Source organism: Acipenser ruthenus, chromosome 5 (genome assembly GCF_902713425.1).
Source record: "Acipenser ruthenus chromosome 5, fAciRut3.2 maternal haplotype, whole genome shotgun sequence".
NCBI classification, from domain to species: Eukaryota; Metazoa; Chordata; class Actinopteri; order Acipenseriformes; family Acipenseridae; genus Acipenser; species Acipenser ruthenus.
In genome coordinates this window covers 74652536-74679334 of record NC_081193.1, presented here as the reverse complement: position 1 = coordinate 74679334, position 26799 = coordinate 74652536, and the positions used below count along the sequence as shown (strand labels likewise).

At 38.1% G+C, this 26799-nt stretch overlaps 1 protein-coding gene across 1 annotated transcript in view; it reads right to left on the bottom strand.

Annotated features, from left to right (window-relative positions):
* Nucleotides 1-26799, bottom strand: part of LOC117402823 (mannosyl-oligosaccharide 1,2-alpha-mannosidase IA-like) — a 139406-nt gene that overhangs the window by 67826 nt on the left and 44781 nt on the right. Inside the window, exons 3-4 of the mRNA XM_034004326.3 lie at nucleotides 16784-16899; nucleotides 4004-4084 (exon numbers count right to left, since the gene is read on the bottom strand). Coding sequence (XP_033860217.1) covers nucleotides 4004-4084; nucleotides 16784-16899 — 197 coding nt within the window. The remainder of the gene's footprint in view (nucleotides 1-4003; nucleotides 4085-16783; nucleotides 16900-26799) is intronic.

The following is a 26799-nucleotide window of genomic DNA, read 5'->3' as shown; positions in this document are numbered from 1 at the left end:
GAAACAGATATAAAACGACCAAGACGACGACCTCCAGGCAGATGACAAGATGAAATTAGGAAACATGCCAGAGCAACGTGGATGAGGGATGCTGCAGACAGGCTTTTGTGGAAGAATCTTGGGGAGGCCTTCATCATGGATTGAAAAAGGCTGAAGATGCATATTTTTACTAGTAAATGTATACTATACAAGTCTGTGTAATAACCATTTATATGCTGTGTTTTCTGCTGTTTATTTGAGACATTTCATTTTGAATTGTGTAGGATCTTTATCTATACAAGGCATAGCTCCGCATTGACCAAACGTTGTTTCAATTTGAATGTTGTTCTATTAGAATGTTAGTGACCATGGTTTTGTTGCACGTTGAATAATAAAGGGGTTTCGCAATGGCATAAAACAGTCCATTTTTTTAAAGCATAAAAGGTCGATTTCACCTATTCTCAGCTTGAATTGAAAAATAAACATCGAAGAAAAACCTGGTAAATTCTTAAAAATATAAACGTTGATATTAGTCATCAATTTGGCAAATAAAATAATATTGAATAGTAGCAAGCCTAGTTATAAAATATAGGCTAAAGCATTTGCTATTCTTGGTAATTTCCTGTTGAATTGACATGGCAATAAGTATTGTTTGTTGTTTGTTTTTTTATTGGAATTTTGTGATTAATGAACAAGTGTCAAGAACACTCTAATTTAGATTTATTGAACTTGCTTGATTAAAATGCAGTTCATGCTGTACATCACTGTAGCTCAGCGATAAAAATGTCAAAGACCTGTGTGCCTTTGAATAGCATGGAAAGAGGTGTTCAAGTAGACTGTACATATGAGCAGGATAAAAAAAAACTTGAAGCCTGGTGCTTAAAAAGGTGCATCTTTGTCACAAGCACAGGACTTTTTTTCCCTTATTCCCTTGCCTTGCATTCTAAAATGCTTAAATGAAAAAACTTTAATATTAACTACATAAGATCAGTATTTCTTCTTTGAATCATAATAACTTCACGGGTATTAAAGCTGAGCTGGCCACTTGGGGTTAGTACTAATGGGAGAGTGGCTCTGAACTCAATCACAAAGATGCACTGTTTGTAACTCAGAACGGTTGCTCTTCACTACCAGAATATTTGTTGCTGCCGATACAGTGGGCCGGGTACGCAATTTAACACTGCTTTTGATAAAGCAGGGTTGACCTGGGTGACAGATGCAAATGCTCGTCATGCATTTTGTCTTGCTCAACCCGGGTCAAAGTGTGTCGACCCACATCCTGAGGTGGGTCGCTGGACCCAGATCAACCCGGGTATGACCCAGGTACGTGGTTTCACACTATGCAGGATTGTGACCCGAGTAGCCCGAACCCAGGTCTGGACCAGAGTAGGAGCGCCAGTGTGAAAGGGGCTTAGGAGATTCATTTTGCATTACCCCAGATTGCCCCTACTGCTTTATGTTCTCTTTCCTCTGCTCTGGAAATAGCTGAAAGAAAGATACAGGCATACGTGACGTTCTAGAAGTTCAATTATGTTTTGCAGCAAAGTCTAAAACCACTAATTATTTCAACTTGAACCTGTTCTACCTGTCACCTACATTCCTAAGCTTCTACAAAATTCAATCTATAATTCATAATCTAATATTCTTAAACTTTTATATTGTCTGTTTTTCCAAAAATATAAAAGGATGTCTATTTATTTCTGCACAGCATGTACGATGAATCGTGCATTTCAAAATACATTATATGCACATGCAGTACTGTAAAAGCACAGACACTAAAATAATAACCTTTCACATGGCAAAATTCACTTCCATATTAAATAAATCATAGAAATTGCAGTATACAGTTACTTGCCCCCTCTATAAAGGACCATAATATCATTTGAGAGTTTTTTCTCCCATATTTGAAAGCTGTATTTCTCTCTTTACTAAGCTAAAAGACTACTTGCAAGAGGATTTCAAAAAAAGCAATTTCTCACTGACCTTGGTCTCCCTGCAATTCTTCCAATTCCAAATCCTATGGAGATTTCTGCAGCAGTGATAATTTCACTGCAATAATTACAAATGTATTGGGTAAACAGCTGCCTTCAAAATGATCAATGACTTTATAATAGATATAATCACAGTATACCCTCCAGGCAAATGGGCTGAAGAAACTTCAAATACAGCCACATTTCTTATTAAACATTGCTCTGAGAGAAATAAAAACCTCTTGAATATCATCAATTGAAATTTTATGCTTAAGTAATGGCTTTCTCACTCTGTTACATACTGGTATAGATATATTTTTTCTCTCTAGTTGAGGCAAACTCTTCTTCCCATACAACACAACACATTTATGATTTATCTTTGCCTTTTCTCAGTACAATTCAACCTTCATTAACCTGCAATTCAGGGTCTTTGCACTCCTCATACTCTTCTCGATTTCAGAAATAGAAAGTGTTCAAAATGTACCTGCATAACAGCCGATTTGGGATGTAGTCCATTATAATTGCATATTAAAAAAATAAACCCCTTCAGGGATCTCTGCTGTAGTGCTAGAGTTCAAACCGCTAGCCGCTAATCACCACCACTTTCTCACATTTATCTACATAAAATAGGGGTAAGTGGTTACAAAAAAACAACAATTTTTACAATGGGAATGAAAGGGTAACTGTATGGTTAATGACACTAATCACAGGGGTAAACTCAGTGTTAATTTGGAAGAAAGCACTCTTTAAAACAAACCAGGGTAACCTGACCTTTTCAACCCTGCTAAAAGCTCATTCCACATTATTAGTTTTACTTCAACAAAACAGAAATTTTTTTATATAAGTGCCACAAAATGCTGAAATCAATACAATGACTTAAATAAGTAAAAGGTGGCTAATCCAAATGATGTTCACATTAAGTTTTTTTCAGTTCTATATAGAATATTCCCAGGAGAGTCAGAGAAAAACAAAAAACAAGCATGACAGAGAATCCACTGTATAGTCTCTAGGCAGAAGTAAACCTGTACTGATATTTTGTCTAAAAGTCAACTTTTATTAGTGTTCTACAATGGGATTAGACAAGTTTGGTATGTTACTGGGTTAAAAGCTAACCCAGATTTTTGGAATACCATGTAAACTAATTTTACCTTTGATACGATTAAAAACAAAATCAAGGTATGGGAATAAGAAGGGCCATTTCATAGCACTCAGTGCCACCAGCAGCTAAATGTTGTAACTGAAGTTGAACATTCATTTTCTTCACGTCTAATAGTTCCCAAGGACGCTTTGTCGAAGTTGGGATGCCAGGCTGTCTTGTGTCCGACTCATCCACCTTCAACTCTAAATCTTCACACTAGCAAGCAACTTGGCAAGAGTTCAGAGAAAGGTGTTGTACTCAATTAATCTGCTAGAGGCAGGCTGCAGACAACCAATATATCAACCCTCCCAACCCCACACACTAACCCCGCTCTCTATGAGGCTTGATCATAATATATAATTATCCAAATTGGGTGGGGGATTGCAAATTTGGTTTTGTTGTCACCATTTTATAGGACATTATTGGACTCCCTGAAACAAAGTTAGCCAACAACAACTGACACTAAGGACCACTGTCCAAGTGAAAAAACTCAAGAACTCATGATTTCACACCCAAGTCCCAAACAACAACTCAAAAGCAGGTGAATAACCTATTTTCATTTCCTCAGCAAGAAACCAGCTGGAGAAGTTACGAATAATAGTTGCTTCAATCTGCACAGGGTAATTGGGAGCTCTGTTAACATCCCTGAGCGTACAAAGTAATTTAAAATGCATTCTGTTTCACTGTGTTCTCCAAGAGCCTAGAAATATGAACTATAGAATTCTTTCTCTGCATCATGTGGCTCAGAAATGAATTCTTGTAAATGAGAGCCAGTTCTGCAATCCCAATCAGATTATTTCTGGTTTCACAGGCAATAAATACTTGGTATTAAAGTCTTTAAAAGCATACAACCCATATGCTGAAACTCTAAGACAGCTGCTTATAAATAATGTGTGTTTGATAAAGCTTTACATACCTCTTCTCCAGAGAGATAATAGGCTGACAGAAGTCCACCAACAAACCGGATGTTTACTTCAAAGACCGATATTTCAGCATTCTGCGGAAGAGAAAAAAAGCATTAACAAAAATACTGTAGTTACATTTTTTTTTTTTATTATTATTTTTTTAATATAAAACCAGAAAAAAATTAATTTCGGAAAGTAAGTCAACAACACACAGGATAGAAGCTGTAAAGAAACCCTTTGGACTTTTCTTTGACCTACCCCCACACTTTTCTGTGGCTGGCTAAAGGGGCAACCGTCTACATACAGTCAAGGAGTTCAAAACAGAACCAGTCTGTCATCCACAGATTACTGTTTCCATTATTATTATTATTTATTTCTTAGCAGATGCCCTTATCCAGGGCGACTTACAATTGTTACAAGATATCACATTATACATTATTTCACATTATACAGATATCACATTATTTTACATACAATTCCCCATTTATACAGTTGGGTTTTTACTGGAGCAATCTAGGTAAAGTACCTTGCTCAAGGGTACAACAGCAGTGTCCCCCACTGGGGATTGAACCCACAACCCTCCGGTCAAGAGTCCAGAGCCCTAACCACAACTCCACACTGCTGCCCTTATGTCACCCAAGAGAGTCTTTGCTTAACTTTTCTAAGGACGGGTATATTTTTGAAAATATTAAGTATTATTATTATTATTATTTATTTATTTATTTTAAAGGAACTTGACTGACTGAGTAACTTAGGAGATTAAATTGCTAATGACTTTAATGACAAATCACTATGGCAAGCCAAATTATCATTTTGGCCCTGTCCACACTATGCCTTTAAAACGTATTAGTTGCATTTAAGCTGACTTAAAAGTGCTAAATACGGTTTGCATCCACACTATGCAGCATTTAATACCGTACTCGAGAACCGTACTCGAGAGCACCTCAGGAGGTAGTCTCGAGTCTGGTTCTAATTAAATCGCATCAGGTAGTGCGGTTTATCAGAAGTGTGGACGCTGTAATACCAAACTACATGTTTTTGTTTATCAACAAAATGCTTTGTGGTATGTTTGGCGAAATACTTAGAGCAGGCTCCTAAAGGACTTGCTATCAGTGTACACTCCGCACTAGGTATTCATTTTTATGCTTCAAAAAATCTGTCAGGACATCTCTGTTAAACTAGTGGGGAAAATAACAAAAACACAACGTTAAAATTAGGCGACTGCAAAAACGAAATGCGAGTTAAAAGTAGGATCAGGGATGAACTAATTACGTAATTTGTCAGCTCTGTTTGAAATCAAATTAAGAGGACCAGAATTAGGCTCAGGCAAGATATGAAGGTAAAAACAAAGATTGTTTTGTAATTAACAGCTTTATCTGAGTTTAATTATAAAACAGAATCAGCTCAATTTGTTTAAAGGGACTTCATCTGATTAAAAATAAAACCTGAAAACTTAAAGCCCTATGTGTGTGTGTTCGGATTTACTTTTTCCACAATACTTGTTATATTTTATTTATGAAATATGGACCTCTGTTAATGTGGGGCATAACACATTATTTTAAAATAAAATACAGTGCATGGTGGGATACTATCGTATTAATTTCCACGGTTCGTTGCGCTGCTGGGAATTGTAACTGAACTATTCTAATGGTGTGTGGATGCATTAAGCCTGACTAAACATGAAACGGTACTTCAGCGTAGACGCTTTGAGCTGGATTAATTAGAGCAGTTTCGAGTACGGTTCTTGAGATCGGTTATGTAGTGTGGACAGGGCCTTAGGAGATAAATTGCATTTTAAAACAAATTTGAAATATTTAAAGATATCTCTAAATCATTTCGAGCTATTTCAAATTGAATTACAGATATATTTAATTGTGCAGTTTTTAAGATATCTAAAATTAATTTTAAGATATCTGTAAATCAATTAGAAATATCTAAAAATTAAATAAAGACATCTCAAATTGATTTGCAGATATCTTTAAATATCTCACCGCTACCACCCCTGTGCTGACTCGGGCGGGGCGAAGATGAACACACGCTGTCCTCCGAAGCGTGTGCCGTCAGCCGCCCGCTTCTTTACACACTGCGAACTCACCGTGCAGCCGCCTCAGAGCTACAGCGTCGGAGGACAACGCAGCTCTGGGCAGCTTACAGGGGGACCACCCCACTTTTAGGTAATTTTATTATGCATATAAAATTACCTTTGAAATCTATAAACAAACTAGAATGTAAGCAAAGTCTGCATTCTAAAGAAGTGTTGAGTGCATAGATAGCTGAACTATGGAAGAATGCAGTAACCATCCATATATAAAATCAACAATAGTTTAAATACTATATCTTTCAGAGATTACTATTTCTATTTAATGTATTATCGTTTGATACTGACGCTATTCATAAATAAATTAGTATTCCTCAATTTAGTGGTATATTATTACTCTCGTTGCATACTGTAATGGGTAACTGATGACATTTATTTAGCTGCTGCCTTTATCCAGACTATTTATTATGATTTATTTATTTTGCTTCAGTCTCAAATAACTCAAGATATGTAAATACATAGACGAAAATATTTGTAATGTTGGATTTATGCAACACACAGGGAATTAAGGCTTAGGCTATTTGAATATGAATAGAATAAAAAACAAAACAAGACTTATACTGTATAGAGAGCAAGTAGCTGAAGCTGCTTCTCAACAAAATACATGTATACTGTAGGTACAAAGGTATCTTACCTGTTGTAATAAATCAAAAGCAATATTTATAAACACTTGTGAATTTAATGAAGACAATAAACTTTAATAGTATTCAGTTTCTCCATCTTTTTTTCTGGACCTTGTGCGCAGCACTTGCTCACGCATGCCTAAAACAACTTCCTCTAAGAAAGCAGGGAAGTGCCCATTTAAATCTACTAAGTTACGCTGTTTTCGGTCTTTTACTTAAAATGTATCATATGTTTCCACCATTAAGAAAATAGTATGCAAATATTTATCATATGCAATAGATTGGGTATTGTACATTTTTTTTTATTTTTTTTACTTGTGCAACTTTGCGGTGGATTTTCATTTCGTCTTGATCGTCATGAATTGTGTTTCTTTTTTATAGAAATTGATCATCTGTTTTTCAGTTTTAGTTTGCAAAAAAAGAATGTATAATTAAATGGAAAATGTACCTCTGTTGACAATAGGAAAACAACCATCAGATCACAAAATGATTGCACCTGTTCCGAAATCTGACAGCGTACCACTTCCAATGTGACAACGTATCGCTTTCTGACATTACATGGGTCAAGTTTTGGTACGCGTACCACTTTCTAACACTACACCGGCCGACGTAACAATGCTAGACACCAATGTTTAATTAGCGGAGTTAAACACATTCCTGCATCAAGCCAATATTATAAAGACGCAATAAAATAATAAAAATAAATAAACTTTGGTGATTGTTGTAAAATACTGGATTTCGGTATTAAATGAAAAGTATAGACATTTTTAACACAATATACAGTACGGACAAATCATATTCTGTTATTTTGGATATAAATAGCTTATATTTACAAAATACACATTTTATAAAAGTAATTTAAATATGCACTGCATTCTGAGTAAATTAAATTCATTTTCAGTAAAATAACACATTCAAAATGTAAATAACAAAAGGAGTTTCTTAAGTTAAGGTACATGTCACAAATACCTTTTTTTTCATGACGTGCACTGTCAACATTTTTAAATATACTTAAAAGCATAAAATAATGCACTTATGTTTTGTGTGTGCATAACATACCAAATATCAAATATTAAACATTAACCTCAATAAAATAGGTTTTCATAATAAAGATAAACTTGAACAAATGTTTTATTGCCTATTTGTAGCAAGTATTGGATTTACCTCTCCCATTCGTCTTCTGCCGTGAACCGATACCCCAGCATGCCTTTCTTCTTAACAGAGTGCAGCCTCTATACATGACATTACCCACCCAATATCTCAAAAGGAATAGTTTTGTTGTTGTTGGTACAATACCCGAAAATAATGGTAATATTTTCAAATAAAAGTAGTCGGCGACAAATCGGAGGATCACGCCGGTTGGCGGCTTACTGTGAAAACCCTGAGTAACTGCATACCAAAGAAGAGTTCTTCTTTGGCAAACTTATCTGAAGTTGGCAAACATGCTCATCTTGTTGACTTTCAATCTCCTTTTTATGACAAATAGCATGGAAATATTGTAAAGCTGGTTTTCCAGCATCATTGACATAAGGGAGTAAATAAATCTTCCTTAGTCCACATTAGCTTTCACCTGTGCCTCGCAATTTGTGAAGTTTTAAAAGTACATGGCAGCATAATTGTTATAGATAATAGGGCTACATCAAATGAACCCCCAGTAGTTGCCTGTATCGTCTAGTAACAGGTCTAGCCTCAAGAGCTCTCTAGAGACTAAACTTACAGTATAAGCAACAAACAACTGTGCACCACAAGCAGTAACATTTAAAAAGAAATCTGTTAACACTAAAATAATGGCTGCAAATTCAGAATGAATTCCAGCTGAATAGCACAGGAATAAGAACAACCGCATATCTTATGTACTGCCTCCGAGTTCTGAAGTAATTCATTTTTAATTTAGCTCTGTTAATGAATGTGGCTTTAAATCATGCATATTCATTCCATGTTGATTTGTAACAAATTACGTTGATCACATGTATAAGGCATGCATTCATTGTGAGAAGTCTTATTTCATGCATGCCTAAAAAAAGAAAAAGTATGATTTGGTTTATTTAGCAGACGCCTTTATCCAAGGCAACTTACAGAGACTAGGGTGTGTGAACTGTGCATCAGCTGCAGAGTCACTTACATCAACATCTCACCCGACAGATGGAGCACAAGGAGGTTAAGTGACTTGCTCAGGGTCACACACTGAGTCAGTGGCTGAGCTGGGATTTGAACCAGGGACCACACAGCCTCTTATGAGAATGCCACACAGCTTATTATGATGAAAAGATCACCAGATGTAAAATGATGGACCAACCAGCGGACTGGTTCAAATCACATACTGCAGATTCTGATACTGACATTATGCAGAATTAGTGATAAGACGAAGATTACCTATAATATTGTTTCTTTCTAGTCGATGAACTCCACACACCAAGTGAACTCCCAGTCTCCATGTTGCTTGGGTCAGGAGAACAAACCGATCTCTTTCCCAGAGATCCTTAAAATAATCCTTATTGGCGCCAGAATATCGTCCCTCCTCCATAAAAACTTGCCCCCGTTTAGTAACATTGTCCAATTTTTGAAAACAAACAAACAAACAAACAAACAAACAAACAAACAAACAAACTAACTAACTAACAAACAAACAAACAAACAAAACAATGAAAGAAAGAAAGAAAGAAAGTGTGTAGAGTTCATCGACTATGAATAAAAAACATATTACAGGTAATCTTCGTCTTCTTATCTAGTCAGATGAACTCCACACACCGAGTGAACCTTACCAAAGGAAAGAAAACAAGGGTGGAAGGTCAGATGTTAGTGCAAGAAGCCACAGATAACACAGAATGAGCAAAGGTCGGTTGAGAAAAAGACACATCCAAGTTATAATGATTTGCAAAAGTGCCGACAGATGACCATGTAGCAGCCTTGCAGAATGTCCTGAATGGGAACTGATTTTAAATTTGCCCATGTAGTAGCCACTCCTCTTACTAAATGGGTTCTTACAGATCCTGGAATACGTTTCTTGTCCAGTCCATAACAATACTCTATACAAGAGATCCAGGTGGAGATTGTTTGTTTAGAGTCAAGTTTCCCTTGAGCTTGTGAGTTAAGGCACAAAAAGTTGTCCTGATGGCCTTCTTTTGATGGTTCTGCAATTGTAGAATTTGAACGCTGTCTGGATGTCAATTAGGTGGTGTCTAGCCTCTTCTTCTGATTTATGGGGTTTAGGGCAGAAATCAGAAAAAATTATGATCTGGTCCAGATGAAACTGTGTTACCACTTTTGGCATGAATTGGGATTTCCATTACACGAGAGTAGATGTTAAAACTTCATGCTGATTTGAACTCGGCTCTCGCCAAGATAAGCACCAAGACGTAGCTTTACAGTAAACTAATGTGATCCATATGGTGTCTCCATCCATTTACATTTCCTTCCATATGATGATGTAGATATCCTTCTGTCTGGTGTTAATGGCTGAAGTGTAATGCTGGCTCCAGGGATCAGCTTATTTTGCCTCCCTGGCGCATCAGCACACACAACGACTGCGATGCTGGCTCCAACCACAGTGCGGTCTCCCCAGAGCATCAGCATGACAACCATCTGGATTGAGCTAAGTAGGGTACATCTCTGGGGTCTTCAAGTGGGCACATTCCATCCTCAGTGTTTCGTCGACTAGCCCACGACACCTCAAGAGGGCTCGATGGTGATTCTGGCGTCCCAGCATCACCCCCCTCCGTCCCCCACTTAACTCAGCCCAGCTTACTTACCTGTACATCAGCGTTTCTTTCTTTCTATTGTGCTTGAGATCCCCAGCCAGAATCTTTCCGTCTCAACCACAGCCAGTTGCTGCTCCTCTCTGCTGCTTCAGATAAGTTCTTCACTGTGCGACGCAACTCTTGGCCACTGAATCCGACGTCTCCGAGAAACCGGGTTGTAGTGTGTGCCACAAATCCTCGACAACCCACCTCCACTGGGTAAGCCCGGATTCTCCATCCTCGCTGTTCCGCTTCAGTGGCTAGTTGAGCATACCGCAGTTTCATCCTCTCATATGCCTCATCTACAGCATCCTCCCATGGCACTTAACTCTACCAGGTGAACAAGGTGTGCTGATCCAGACCACAAGACAATATCTGGTCGAAGGTTAGTGGTGGCAACCTCAGGTGGACAAATAAGCCGTTGACCAACATCTGCCAGCATTTTCCAGTCTCTAGCAGCTTCCAGTTGTCCTGGGCGAGGATTGGTTTTAACACCTTTTCTTGGTGGTTGCTCTCCTGGGTGGAGGAATGTTGTCTTTTGTGTGTAATGTTTTGATGGAACAGGTGGCAACTTATTGGTCATGTTACGCTTGTCTTCCAATGGTAAGGCCAAAAATCGCAGCACCTGATCATGGCGCCAAGTAAACCGTCCTTGGCTAAGAGCCACCTTACATCCTGTCAAAATGTGCCTTAATGTTGCAGGTGTTGAACACAAAGGACATGAGGGATCCTCTCCTACTCAGAGGTTTAGGTTCTGTGGTGATGGGAGAACATCATATGTTGACCTGATGAGGAAACTGATCCTGCTGTATTCCATTGACCATAGGTCTTGCAAGCCAATCTTGCGTTGTTCCACACTCTCCCATCTCATCCATTCTCCCTGCTTGGCCTGGGAAATGGCCTTTATACACCTCATCCTCTCCTCCTGCTTTTGCACCTCGTTGACTACCAGTTTCCTCCTTTGAGCTGGGGCTGCCTTGTGCCATGTAGGAGGAGCTGAACTGAGACCAAGACCCCCTCTTCCGTGCTGAACTTGTCCCATGATATCACCAATTCGAAGGGCAGCCTTTGCATCTTCCACAGCTTTCTTTGCCACCAACTTTCTTCCAGTTGCTGCCTCCCTTACACATTTGTCGCGTGACTCTACTAATGTCATTCCCAGTCTGACCTTGGCGCACTTAAACCCCTCGGTTAGAACGGAGACTGGTAGCTGCAGTATTCCTTTACCATAAAGTCCCACTCTGCTGAGGCAGCGTGGAACTCCCAACCATTACCTGATGTATGAACTGATTAAAGCTTCCAGCTTCACTACTGTTGTCAAAGAAACCTCGTACACAGTCAGTGGCCACAGCAACCTCGGCAGTAGACCAAACTGAAAGCACCAGTTTTAGTTTGCCTGGTAGAGTACTACTGTCTATTAGGCCTGCAGGGATTAGGCAGGGATTAGGCCTGCAGACAATCATATCCTTAAATGACTGGAAATAGGGTGGATCAGTGACTAATGCCTGAAGTTTACTTACCCTTCTGGCTGATGTAACTGCCACTAAAAATGCAGTTTTCCACGTAAGAAACTTCTCCTTACATGTCGCCATAGGTTCAAAAGGTGGTCCCATGAGCTTTTTCAGTACCAGACTAAGGCTCCATTGAGGAGTCATATGTTTCTTTGGGGGTCTTAAGTGGTTGACTCCCTTAAGAAATCTTGACACCGCAGGATGGGAGCCCACAGATTGATTTTCCCATCTGGGTACTGCTGGGTATTGCAGCTATATGCACTTTGATAGAAGATAGTGACATACCTTTGTGGAATAAGTGGCCAAGGTAAGTTAAAAAAAGTAGCTAGATAGATATTTGTGCAATCCAGTGATTTAGCATTACACCAAAGAAAAATTTATCTCCATTTCCCTAAATAGGTTAAAAAAAGTAGAAGGCTTCTTAGGATGCAAGTAAGATGTTGACTACTTGTTCCGATAATCCCTGCCTTATTAATTGTTGCTGTTCAATCTCCAGGCAGTTAGTTGTAACCATGAAGGGTTGTTGTGCAACATCCTCCCCTTGTTTTGAGACAGCAGATTGTGCCTTACTGGTAGATGCAAAGGTCCTGCTGAATCTCAGGAGAACCAAAACCTCTTGGTCCAATAAGAGGCTACTAGGAAGATAATGGCCCTGTCTCTCTTCACTTTCCTGAGTACCACTGGGATAAGAGGTATGGGAGGGAATGCATACATCACTGTGGTTGACCATGAAATGAACAGACCGTCTGTTGCCATTGCTTCCTTCTGTTGAAACCGGGAGCAAAACAGGGCCAACTGAGTATTCTCTGTCGCAGCAAATAGGTCTACCTGTGGTTGACCTAACTTCTGGAATACCCTGTGTAACATTTCTGCAATTACCTTGGTGAATACCCTGGGGGCTGTGGCGATCCCAAAGGGAAGCACCTTGAATTGGTATAGAAACCAGAGGTATTTTCTGTAGTCTTGATGTATGGGAAGATCGAACTTGGCTGGTTTCTATAGACCTCAAAATGCCGATCTCCTGGTTGAACTGCCTTGATGATGTTGGGCAGAGACACCATCTTGAACCTCTCTGAGGTCAAGAATGGGTCTGAGCTTCCCGTTCTTTTTGGGAATTAAGAAATATCTGGAGTAGTGGCCCTGGTTTTGAGAAGATGAAGGGACCAGTTCTATGACAAGGGAAAGGAGCATTGACTTGATCTCTTGAGTCCAAATGACACCTGTTGATGGTGGTAAATGTCAGAAAGATATTTTGTAGCCCTGTTATATTACCCGTAGGACCCGGGGATTTGTTATCTGCTGTCAGTTTTCTAAAACATGGAAGACCCTTCTCCCTACTGGCAAAGGTGAGGAAGTGGGAAGACACGATCAAGTAGTAGATGGTTTACCTCTATCTCTACTGTAACCTTGGGAAAATCCATGTGATCTGGAGCTTTGACCTAGTTGGAAATGGCCCTGCCCTACATAGGTACAATCAGGAACAGAAACTTTAGGAGGATGTACCAGCAGCTGGAACAGCCATGATGGTATCCAATTTAGGCTGCTTAAAAACACACAGTCTTTATGGTTCGAATGAACTCTGTAAAATGTAATCTGCCCTTAGGAGATGTGGTGCAGTATTTAGAAGGTTTCTGCCATAAAGCCTCAACGGGCCTCCAGACTGCCTCATGGAAGTGGAACCCTTCAAAGGCTTTATTATCCTTGGCATCGATGATGCTCATGAAATCATCATCATCATCATCATCATCATCATCATCATCATCATCCTTCGAAGTCTGGGTAATTACATTAAGAGAGGATGAAATCCTTCTTAATACTGCTTCTGAATTAGTATAAACTGGTGCAGTACTGTAAAATTGCGGAAAAAAGTTTAGGCTGTTTGAAAAGGTGTTTCTTATGATCCACTGGTACCCTGTAGAATTGATCTACTCTGGGCAGGCATGGTGCAGAAGTAGCAGATCTTTGAGAAATAGCCTTTACAGGCCTCCAGACTGCCTCATGGAAGGGGAACCCTTCAAAGGCTTTTTTATCCCTTGCATCCAAGATGCTATGGAAGTCATCCTGATCGGCACAGGTCTGGGGTTGTACTTTGAGAGAGGATGAAATCCTTCTCAGTATGGCATCTGCATCTGTGTATATGGGAGAGGGGCCGTCTGTACTCAAAAATATCCTCCTCGGGGGCAGAGTCAATGACATCATCATCTCCTAGGGTGGGGGCACCTGGAAAGTATTACTCCTGTGTACTTCTGGGTGCAACGGTACCAGAACTTGCTGTATGAGCTACAGGCTGTAAAGGTTGAGCCTGCTTTGACTCCTCATATTCCTTTAGCCATTGAAAAAAAAAAAGATCTTTAGGCATTGGTAGCTGCGAAGGGGATGGTTGAGCCCTGGCTGCTGGAGCCTCCATAATGGCGGTCGCTGATTTCGCCGATACGTCTCTCTCCCTGCTGCTGCAGGAGGGTGTGGATTTTCTTGTTCTTTTCCTGGGAGGAGAAAAACCTGGACCCCGTTGTTCTCTGGGGCTGCCTGCTCTTTTATAAGTAGAGGGTGTAGAACGACCTTTATCAAAATGGTGAACCACCAAAGGGAAGGAACTTCCTTGTGAGTTGAAGGGACTGACATGTCTACCTACACACATTAAACATAAACTTGTGTTAGAAGATGGAGAAAGTGGGGAACCACACTTAGAACAGATGGAAGGCATAGAGGGAGAAAATTGAGAAAAAAAGGGAAGAGGAAAAAAACTCTAACCATATGCTTTTTTTTCGAACAAAAATAACAAAGCGCAACACAAGCAACGCAGGAGAAATCTGGACAATCTGGACAAGCTGACTAATACGAGGTGGGGGTTTTATGGAGGAGGAGCACGTATTTGGCACCAGTGAGGATTATCTCTGGGAAAGAGATCTGATTCTTTCTCTTGACCCAAGCGACATGGAGACCGGAAGTTCACATTGTGTGGAGTTCATCAGACGAGGTAAGAAACAATTTTATATTCAACTTGTTACCAAACTAAAACCAATAGCCTTAGAATGCTGGAACCCATTGAGGTCCACAACTGTTTTCAACCATTGCTCAAAACAGCAAATCAAACAGTATGGCAGATTCATACTTTTAAAAAATGAGCAGAATTCAGGATATTAGTATGCTTCATGTGAGGGGGGAACAAACTAAATAAAGTATTGCCATCATTTTAGGTTTTTATTTTTTTTGTTGCAGTATTCTATGTGAATTACTTGTTGATGTTCCACACTGATAAACGTGAGCCAAACGACTTTCTCTTGAGAAGATCTGCACATTACATTTATTCAAAACAGCCTATTAAATAAAAAAGCAAACACTAGCAGATAGGAGATGCTGATAAAATATTCAATCTTTCACTCCTCAGACTTGCATAAATAAAATTTCTGTTTCTCAAATCTGTTAACTGTAATTACTGTAAAATTGCATTATGTATTTTTTGTTTAAAACCTTGTTGGTTGACTGATCACAGGCACACCCCCCTCTTATCAATTTGTTCCTGCATTGTATAAATTGGCTTTGTTACAAAATTCTTGTAGACATTAAAATGTCATAACATTTCTTTTGAGTCAGTGGAAAACTTCCTACAAAAATGGAAAAACATTTTCAAAGTAGTACGTCAATTTCTAACAAACTGTTCAGAATTCTTCATCAGGTTATCAACACCCACCCCGCCCTGTCCTGACTTATTCTGGTATTTAAAGTGCTTTGAAGTTCTTGTGTACTTTATTTTGCAGAGAATCCATTCACTGTATAGGAAGTAACTTCAAATCAGAGAATACCAGACAGCTTATTATGCCACCCACATTGGCTCCAAAGTTACCACCCCTGGACTAACAAACATTGAATTGAAAATACATGCTAGAGCTATCTGTGCCTCTATTTGGTTCTAATTACATTTTAAAATGCATTTTTTGCTCTCAGGAATTGATCAGACAGTACATTAGTGTAATCTGACAACGATTTAGAGCAGTTTAAAGCCCACATATGTAATTTTTTGTGCAGGAAGCGGGGAGGGCTAAACCATAAATAAGCTAAAATGAGTGAAGAAATGTTCAGAACCTTCTAAATGATGGTCTCGATAGAGGAATCAAAATCGTGACTAAACTTCAAGTATGTCAGGTAAAAAATGCCACATATTTGACTAACAGAGAGAATCTAAACAAGTGGAATGCATTAGGTAACTATCTGGTGCCATAAAAACCCTATTTCCTGATCTTGGATCCGAAATACTATGAAATAACTAGTATCCAAGATCAAGAATACTTCCTTTCAAAACTGCACACTTAAGATTTACATTGCAAAATGAAGTGTACCCACTTTCACGAGCTATAACCCCTGTAACAAAAAAAATCAGCAGTAAAGTATGATGGATGATCTCTGTAACTACAGTATAATGATTACAGTATCTTTTGTTAAAAACAATAGTTGCAACACCTTTAAAAAGAAAGTATGTCAGTAACATCCACCCCAAGCAGTAAATTCAAAATCAGATCCATCTGTATGATGAAAATGTTGATGACTATCAAATATCATATCACTAGTATGTACAGAACAGCGTAGAAGAATGACGTTTTATAACAATTTGACAAGGAATCATCCTGTTACATGCAAAAATGTGGGATATAGCTATTTCATCCCCAGCGGGGGAAAATTAATAAATGGATGAGCAAACAGACACACACACACACACACACACACACACACACCCTCCGTGGGGGATAATTAGACACTTCACATTATCAGAAGTCCTCGAGTAACACATGGTTTGGATACAGTAATATGCGACAGCTGTACTCACCACATTGAAGTCTAAACTCTTCTCAACCCAATCTGTGGCGGCTTTAAACTCATCCTGCATATCCATGATGTACAGGCTGTCAAGTGCATCCACTATCGTAGCTCCTTGAATGCTACCTGAAAACACAAGAGAGAAGAAATGGCATTTACTAACATGCAGTCTATTAGACAAATTGAAAGCATTTTACTATGGAGGTTCAACAGACTGCCATGACCCAATTCAAACCCCACCCCCCAAAATAGATCATACAAAATATAATAATTGTGTAATCAATGTAAAGCTAGATCACAAGATTGTTAAGGCTGCAGCTCTGTGTTCTAAGCAAGTAAATTCTATCAGGCTAAATTGTGTTGTAACAGCTTGCCTTTTAAAGAACATAAAAAAGTACATGTAAAATAAATACAGGCCAAGAGACTGTACCAGTCAGTACTAAAACAAACACAAGCTTTATCAGTTTAAACCTCTTTTTTCTTCATAACAGACTCTATAATGCTGGTCTAGTCAATTTTGTAATCCAAGCACACAGAACTCAGTATTGCAAGTACCCTGGAGGAGGCTAGCTTCCTGAGCAGAGGGGTGGGGAATCTCTATACACATTCCTCCCGCATTAATTATATATATATAGATATTTTTTTTAAATTTTGCTTAAGTACAGGCACAACCCTTCAGCAACATACATATTATCTATCTAGCCATCTATCTATCTATCAATCTATCATGGTTTGCAGAAGTATTCACCCCCCTGCAAGGTTTTCACATTTTGTTGGCACCTGAGCGTACTCCATGACGCTTTCAAATTAGACTTTACATGTAGAATCTACACAAACTACTCCACATTGATAAAAGTTAAAAAGTGCATATAGAACATAAATAAGTAAGACTTACAGAGAAAAAAAGATTAATCTCAGTTGCATAACTATTCAATCCCTTTGCTACTGCAGCCCTAAATCAGCTCAGATGCAAATGATTTGTCTGAAAGGTCACAAAATTAGTGAAATGGTTTCAGCCTGTGTGTACTCAAAGTGGTTGAACTTGTAGATAATTTCCCTCAGGTATAAAAGACTTTCAAGCTGCAACTCACATAGTGATACAACAACGCAACCATGAAGACCAAGGAGCTTTTGAAACAACTTAGGGATAAAGTGGTAGAGAGGAACAGAGCAGGAGAAGGGTACAAGAAATTTTCAAAGGCGCCGATTATCCCTCTCAGCACAGTGAAGTCCATCATTAAGAAGTGGAAGATGCATCATACCACCCAGACACTACCCAGATCAGGTCGCCCTCCCAAACTGAGCAGCTGGGCAAGCAGGAAACTGGTTCGGGATGTCACTCTGAAGCCAACAATGACCTTGAGAGATCTGCAGTTCTGTGTCTGAGATGGGAGTCAGTGTTCACACATCAACAAGAAGCTGGTCTCTACACTAAGCTGGCCTGCATGGACAGGTGGCAAGAAAGAAACCATTACTCAAAAAGCATCATCTTAAAGCACATATGGAGTTTGCGAAAAAGCATGTAGATGATACTGCAGACATGTAGAAAAAGGTTTTGTGGTTGCAGCATCATGTTATGGGGATGCTTCTCTTCAGCACGGACTGGGAAGCTTGTCAGGATAGAGGGGAGAATGGATGGTGCAAAGTACAGGCGAATCCTTGAGGAAAACCTGTTTGAGTCAGCCAAGACTCTGAAACGGGGGAGGAAATTCACATTTCAGCAGGACAATGACCCAAAGCACAAAGCCAAAGCCACACTGGAGTGGTTGAACAAGAAGAGAATTAACGTTCTTGAGTGGGCCAGTCAAAGTCCTGACTTGAATCCGTGAGAACATTTATGGCGAGACTTGGAGATTGCAGTCCATCGACGATCCCCAACAAACTTAATCAGAACTGGAGCAATTTTCCCCGTGAAGAACAGGCAAAAATTTCACCATCCTACTGTGCAAAGCTAGTAGAGACCTATCCAAAAAGAGACTCATAGCAGTAATTGCTGCAAAAAGGTGCCCCTACCAAGTACCGACTTAAGGGGCTGAATACTTCGGCAACCAGTATATTTCATTTTGTACATTTTCTTTGCAAATTTTGCTGACATTTACCTCCTCCTCATATAACAGTGTTCAGTTTAACCACTTCAGCTTTGAATAAAAAAGTTGTTTGAAAAACTGTGCACCTATTATTCAACTAATTCAACTAAATGTGACATTATTGGTAGGGGGTGAATACTTCTGCAAACCACTGTATCTATATATATATATATATATATATATCTATATATCTATATATCTATATATATATCTATATATCTATATATATATCTATATATATATATATATATATATATATATATATATATATATATATAATATCTATATATTATATCTATATATATATAATTTATATCTATTTCTATATATCTATATCTATAATTTATATATATAAATTATAGAAATAGATATAAATTATATATATATATATATATATATATATATATATATATATATATTAGATATAGATACAGTGGTATATATACACACACACATATCTATCTATCTATACACACATACATATCTATTATATAAGACTGTCAATCACGGTTAACTTATGTGATTAACGCATTCTTTTTTTAATCATTTTATCAATTTGTATTACATGTTAACATATGTAAAAACAGTATGAATGCATTTATCAATTAACCGTTAAACCATTGAACCTGTTGCATCCCCAACAGAAATATCATTACAATAGCACTTTCACCCTTTGCAGGAAATTACATCACGGTGAGCAAGTTTTCAGAAACTCATATCACGCCTATATGTAGACATTATTCTTGAAAATGTTTCTTTGTAATGGCTTATCCCACAAGGTTGAGATTAAATGTTGGGGCTATTTACAAAGATACAGATTAAATATAGAACACAATAAAACATTGCAATCCAAACGCCTAGGGGAGCAGCGTCTGTGAAAATTGGAACAATTTATTAAATACCAGCAACAAAGTCAGTTCTGCCTGCAACTGACGTGTTTTGCAGAATGCTTCAATTCTGCTCGGCAGGCAGTGTCCTGCAGCGCCCGGTACTGTGCTGGGAAATCATGGGGGGCACAACCTTATTGATGTTAAGATTTGTGATGTTTTACTGTATATGAATACTAGTTCACTTTGACCCAGTTAATCCAACATTTTTAATTTGTCAAAATTGAAATATGACAGATTTGAGATATTGATGTTACTTGCAAATACATCATTGCAAAACATGTTTGTATAAGAAAAACAAGGATGCAGTCTTTAAACAAAAGTGGGTTTAGTGTCTAAACACAAGTACCATAATAATATTAATAATCAGGGGTTAATAACAGAAAACTGGTACTGATGTTAAACCTGACATGTTAATTTGAAAATGCACAAAAAAAGACTCAACTTATGTAGGAGTGTTAAAGCTACAACTCTGACTTGTTTCACTTAACTTTGTTAATTTATTGCCATATCTATTCTGCATTCCATCAAGATTAAAATTGATGTGTTATTTTTAATAGGAGTGTGTCATCTCTTTTCTTTTTCTTACCTCTACTACAAAAATTACTTTATTTACAGCAGACATTAAGGCAAAAAAAATCAGTGTAGAAAACAATGTATTGACAGTCATTAAGAGCCGCAGTAATGATGCTGCTATATTTTAGTCCCAGTGGTGTCACTCCTTAGAGCTACCTGCCTAGAGTATTAAACAAGACAGGCGGAAAGTTTATTAATGAAGATGCACCCTCAAAATGAATCAGCTGTGAGGTGGAGAAAGGGGAGATGGTGGGAGAATGAAACATATAGAAGGCTGTGTGGTCCAGTGGTTAAAGAACAGGGCTTATAACCAGGAGGTGCAGCTGATGCATAGTTCACACACCCTAGTCTCGGGGGGGCGGAGCATGGGGATGAAGCAGCAACTGATGCCGACATGAGAATATTCCCGTCAGCTCCAAAAAAAGTATAGCTAGAAGAACATCCTTTACAATGCCTGGTTTCCACAGGCAATATAGCTGAGATGGACACATTACATTTACCCAAGTAACCCTTGGAAGTCAAAGAGATTACTCAATAAATAAAATAAAAAAATCTGGACACATCAGTTTATCAATGGGGGTATTGCAAGTGTGTCCTTGACATTACACTGATCACAGCTGCTGCTTCTCTGTGTTTAATAGATGATTCCTTCTCCCAGCAGAAGTGAGCTTAAGTGTTTTATTGACAGATGACACTTGCTAATAAGGTTTTTTTTTTTTGGGGGGCGACCATAAAAAAATGACGTTAAATAATCCCCCAAGGGACGAAAGGCTTTGAGTTGTTGACAAAATGATGAATTGTTTAGATAAAAAACAACCTTCACACTGAATAGAGAAAAGTCTCACATTACCACGTGAATCTGAATCGCTAAAAAGACTTCTTGACATGGATATCAACAGTTGTTCATTATGATCATATTTCAGATATATTTCTAGATAGTATTAGTATATGCAGAAAAAGAGGAACATTTTCTCTAGTTGTGTGTACTTTTGATTTAAGTGGCATCCCCCATCCCCCCAGCAATCTTTAAAAACAAATATATTGCAAAAACACTGCTACCATCTTTAAAAATGACATGCAAATTCATTCCCAAATGTACACGCACCACCAGGCACATGACTCAAAGTTTCTCTTTGTAGAGACTGTGCACAGAATGTCCCGGTGAGCCTGTGTTGTCGGTTCCATTAATCATTTAAATAAAGAGTAGTCTCAGTTTGCTAATGACAATGAGGATGCCAGGAAGGCATGAAACAGTATGTGTGCTCCTGGGTCACTTCTCTCCTCCCTCCCTCCCCAAGGACAGTGTGCAATAGCCTTTCTGCGATAGCTTTCCATCACTGCAGCTCTGCTCTATTCTGTTCTGTCCTGGGATGTTTGTCTCTCTTTACCTTCAGAGCCTTTCTTCTTCTACAGGAGATGAATGGCAACCAATTCAGGATGCTACTAAATACCATATTTAAATTCTCAGTAGGACACACTAGAACAGAACAATGTTAGAGTAAACTTGCAGTGGTACCCAACTCTAGCCCTCGAGATCCAATCCAGTCCAGGCTTTTACTCCAAGAAGGTTATAATGTCGTTAATTGAAGCTGCTGAGGCAATTAACTAATTTAGGACATGGTTGGAGTAAAGACCAGGAGTGGAATAAATAGAGGGCCAGAGTTAGTACCACTGGTATAAAGGAACATTGTGAACCTTGTGGGGGTGTTACAAGTGTTACATTTTGGAGCACACTTCTGCTGGTGTCCATTTTTAGCAACTGTAAGTTATCTGACTCAATAAATTGGATAAAACACATCCTTTAAAATACTGGATACAGCTTTATCTGAATTGAAGAGTGTGAAGGAACCTTTAAAACACATCCTTTAAAATACTGGATACAGCTTTATCTGAATTGAAGACTGTGAAGGAACCTTTAAAACACATCCTTTAAAATACTGGATACAGCTTTATCTGAATTGAAGAGTGTGAAGGAACCTTTTGCTTGGCTTAGGCTTCTGTTGCTTGGCTTAGGCTTCTGTTTTCCCATTGGAAATCTATGGAATCTAGTAGAACCTGAGGCACTGTAGAGATTAAGCTGTTCGGAATCTTGTTACAGGTACCCAAGAATACAGTGGCTATTGACAAGTGATTGCTTAACATGCTGTCGTTGTCAGAAATCAGAGAAAGTAATTCCACATAATTACCTCTTTTTGAGCAAGATATTTCAGTTTCTTTATTTTTCTTAAATATTTCCCAACATAAAACCAATGTCACCTTACAATAATTGATTTTGAGTTTCAGTGTTTTAAAATAAAATATCAAACAGAACGAAATTTCAATGTACCATTTGTAATTCAGTAATATGAGAGAATTGGTCAGGGGTCTGAATACTTTTGCAAGGCACTGTATATTTAAAAAAAAAAAAAAGGTTCATGTTTGAGGCTACCTCTCTAGATCATTGTAAATCTTAATACAAAGTCACTTACATCGGATACAAATGATCCGATACAAAGAAATTACAGGTGGGCCATATCACATCAATATCTGTGTCCAGTATCAATACAAATACAAGTTATTTCCTAGAACTGGTTTACTTTTTATCCAGTAGGTAAACGGAGTACCCCGGAGGTAGCAAAGTACACAGTGGTATGCAGCACACAGATAAGATGTGCGGCGCTTAAGCATGACAGCACCCTGGTTAATCATTACAGAGAGAATGAGAAGTTTGAAGTGCCGGCAATTATTCAAATCAGCACAATCCAGATTAATGGATAGCGTCTGCTTGACAGATAGCAAAGGAGATTAAATATAGCATTCAGTAGAGAGGTGCTAGAACTTGAGAATAGCCACACTGCATGCAGCATAACCTTCATTTACATTTGGGCATGACAGATTTGAGGTAACCAAGACAATACAGTCTGTATTTTAAATGCCGATGCACACCTCTGGGAATTTATTGGATAAACTGCATATTTTAGGGAGGAATCAGAATAAAGAAATAGGATACAAAATACGATTCTAATAGGATACGAATTCATAATTAAATACAGTTTCCACATTTTTCTATGTTAAAAGACATTCAAACAAAACTTTCCTTAAGGTGGTATAGGTTTAAAATGTAGGCATTGTAAAACATTAAAATTAGGATATTTGTTAATGTAAATGCTTGCTCAGGGCTAGTCCAACTATGTCTAGAAAAAGAGGAGGCAGTCATAAAAATCATAACTACCCTTAAGGTGGGTACTCCTTACGGGCAGAAAACAAGCCAGTGAAGATTTGCTGCCACACAGATTAAGCCAGCACAATGCTGAACAAGGAGCAGTTGGGTGACAGTCAGCGGCCGTGGAGGTCTTTTTACAGTAACTGCTGGAGTTGCACAGCTAGGAGGTGTATAGTATGTAACCTGCACGTGTATAGTATGATTTGAGCTGCCTGGCCAGTAGAAATGGTCCCTGCCCTGTTTGCCTCCCTAACCCGCAGGAGCGACAGAGCCAAAGTGTTGCTCCCTGTGGAATCTGGAGGGATGACCGGCAATATAATACAGCCAGGATGCGAACCTGAGCTACCCAGAGTCATTGTATAACACCCTGCACACCATACAACTGTGCTTCCACCAAGTGAGCCACTCTGGGGCCTGTAGCATAATAAAAGGGATTATCCGAGGAATTGTTAATCATCAGAAAAGAAACACACAAACATTACCCTTCGTAATAACAGTAGTAATAGGAACATGCATTAGTGTTGGATTTTAAAGACGTTGTTCTATATTAGGACTGCATTAAAAAATGAAATGAAACACACACAGGTGTGGTTGCTGAACAGCATTTGGTAAGGTTCCATGAAGAATGACCACAGTAAGCCTCTCCTTACTCACAGTATTGTTGACTGCAAGCAGGGTCAAGGGGGCCTTCTACAGTCATACCCCTTCTGATTGGTAAACCTGCTTCACACTTCAATGCCCTTGTGTTAGAGAATTATTGTGCTATCCTTTTATAGGATACAGCATCAGGAATAAAGCAAATATATCACTTTAAATTACATTTAAATTACATTTCCAAAAAAAGCCAGACACATAAAAAGAACTCTCTCAAAGTCAAAGCTCAGAAAAAAAGCTCTTATAATGGATCAAAACATCTGGAATACCGAAAGTAGAATGTTGTTTTAGAAACAGAAGCAAAACTACAACTAGTACTATTACCTTGATGCTAGTAAGTGGTGGAAGCTATCTGTGGCTATATGATAACATTATATTATAATATATTATTTATATATATATGAATATTGTAGGTTATATTCAATATAAAAACACGTATTGTAAAAGGCATTCAAAATGACTGCTGTGGCGGTTCTAGGTAGAGAGGATTTTATATATATAACTTTTTACACATAACTAATAAAGTTTGTTTCAAAGCTCTTTTCAAAATGTCCACTCTAGGATTATTGCCCATATTGTCAAACAGGTAACGCAGCAATAACGATCCATGATGTGGTATGAACAGAAAAGCCAGAGCACTTTTTTTTTTTTTTAAAAACAGCAGTGATTTAGAGGAAGAATCTCAAACCCCAGTGCAGTAGAGCAAACATTTTGAAAAGAGCTTTGAAACTGACTTTAAAGTTATACATGTAAAAAGTTGTCTGGAATCGAACAATTAGATTGCAGATTAATAGAGTAAATATTAGTTTCTGATCTTGAAGATAGATTTGGATCAGTAACTCAGTTACAGTACATTTACAGCACATTTCGGTTATTGATCATTAGTGCTTATATTGAATCCCTTTCACTCATATTGGGAACTGTTCACTGTTACTCGTTTAAACAGCCTGTTAATGCACCCTATCTCTTGCATCTCATATACAACCTTGTTGAAGCCCTTGTCAATACAGGACAGTCACTCCTATTCTACATGCACTGAAAGCATCTATGTTTTTAAAAATAGCACAACTTTAAGAATTTCATGCCAGATTAAATAAATCATGTTAGGTCTACTCTTCAGCACCAGGAACAAGGATTAAGCTGTTGCTTAATCTAGTTGAAAATAATATTATTATTATTTTTTTTTTTAAAGAGCTACAATACAATATTGAGTTATTTATAGTGTCTTACCTGCATACATTTCCAAGTAGTGCACACAGTGAACTGGGGTCACATGTTCCTTAAATGCCTCTATTTTTCCAATCAACAAAACTCAAGAATCACATGCAGCTGTAAGGGAAATATACCATTTGAAATGCAATCCTTTCAATAAGACAAATACGTTTACATTATGTCTGCTTTTCAGTCAATGAAAGTCTGAGGCATTTGCTTCCCCATCCCAGTGAAAGATAATCTCTTTGAAAGCTAGCTGTTTGCCTACAAAATTTTAAAATGAAAAAAAAATAAAAAAAAATAAATAACCCCCAAGGAACAATGCTAAATAACTTCCGTCTGCAATCCTGTTTGTACAAGGAGTTATTTATAGTGCAACATTGTGGATAAGACACAAAATACTAGTGTCGGAATTCTGCAGCAAGAGACCTATTTTATTTGTCAAGTAGTATTTAAAAACAGCTGCAAGACAGATTCAGATGCAACCTTACAACAGTATTTCCAGTTTTTTTTGCCATTTGAAAGTCTAATGCCGTTTGATGATATTTAAAAAGTTGGCAGGTTTGAAACTTTACTACTTATGCAATATAACCTACATTTTCAAAAACAAAAAAATAATACATTTACCAGGAATATAAAAAGAGAAGCTTCATCAGCCAGCTCAAAAGGCTGTTATTTTTGCATCTCTAGGCTAATACTAGAAAATATGTTTTGAATCCTGACAAGTAAATGTCTCGTGGTGTCAATCGTAAGAAGGATTGACTGCAGTGTACAAAAGATTCGTAGCTGTTCATGAAGAAACATGGACTTATCTGAAGAAAAAATAATAATAATAATGAAAAGTAAAAAACTAAGGCAATACTTCCTGAGCTACAGCACAGGACTTTCATAACCTTCTACTGCTGCAATGTCAATTCAGCTCGAAGCAGTACAGAACAAAGTACAAGCAATTAGGAAATAAAAAGTAATCAACCATCTCAAAGCAACAATTTGAAGTAAAAGGCACCTTCTGCTACACTGAAAGCCAATTTTAAATCATACCAATCATTATGAAATATACTGAAAGAAAGAAATGCTGGTGTCAGTATAAATCACATTACCTTTCTCTGCTAAATTAAAGTGGTTCATCAACTTTGGTCTATAAATCCCAGGCCTGACTTCCAGCCCAGAAGTACACAGTGTCAGGAAGAAACTAAACTAAGACGGCAATAACTCGCATTACTCAGAAAACCTCCAGTGTGTGAATTAATGTTTTATAAATGGTTTGTTCTCCTATGACCTTTAACTAGTACAGTATTACATTTTTTTCACATAGCCTCACATCTAGGAATGCTCCCCTGGAGGTTGTACCTGGTTTATTGGCAATCACCACACACAGAAAACAATACTCTCAGGTGGCGAAACTTTG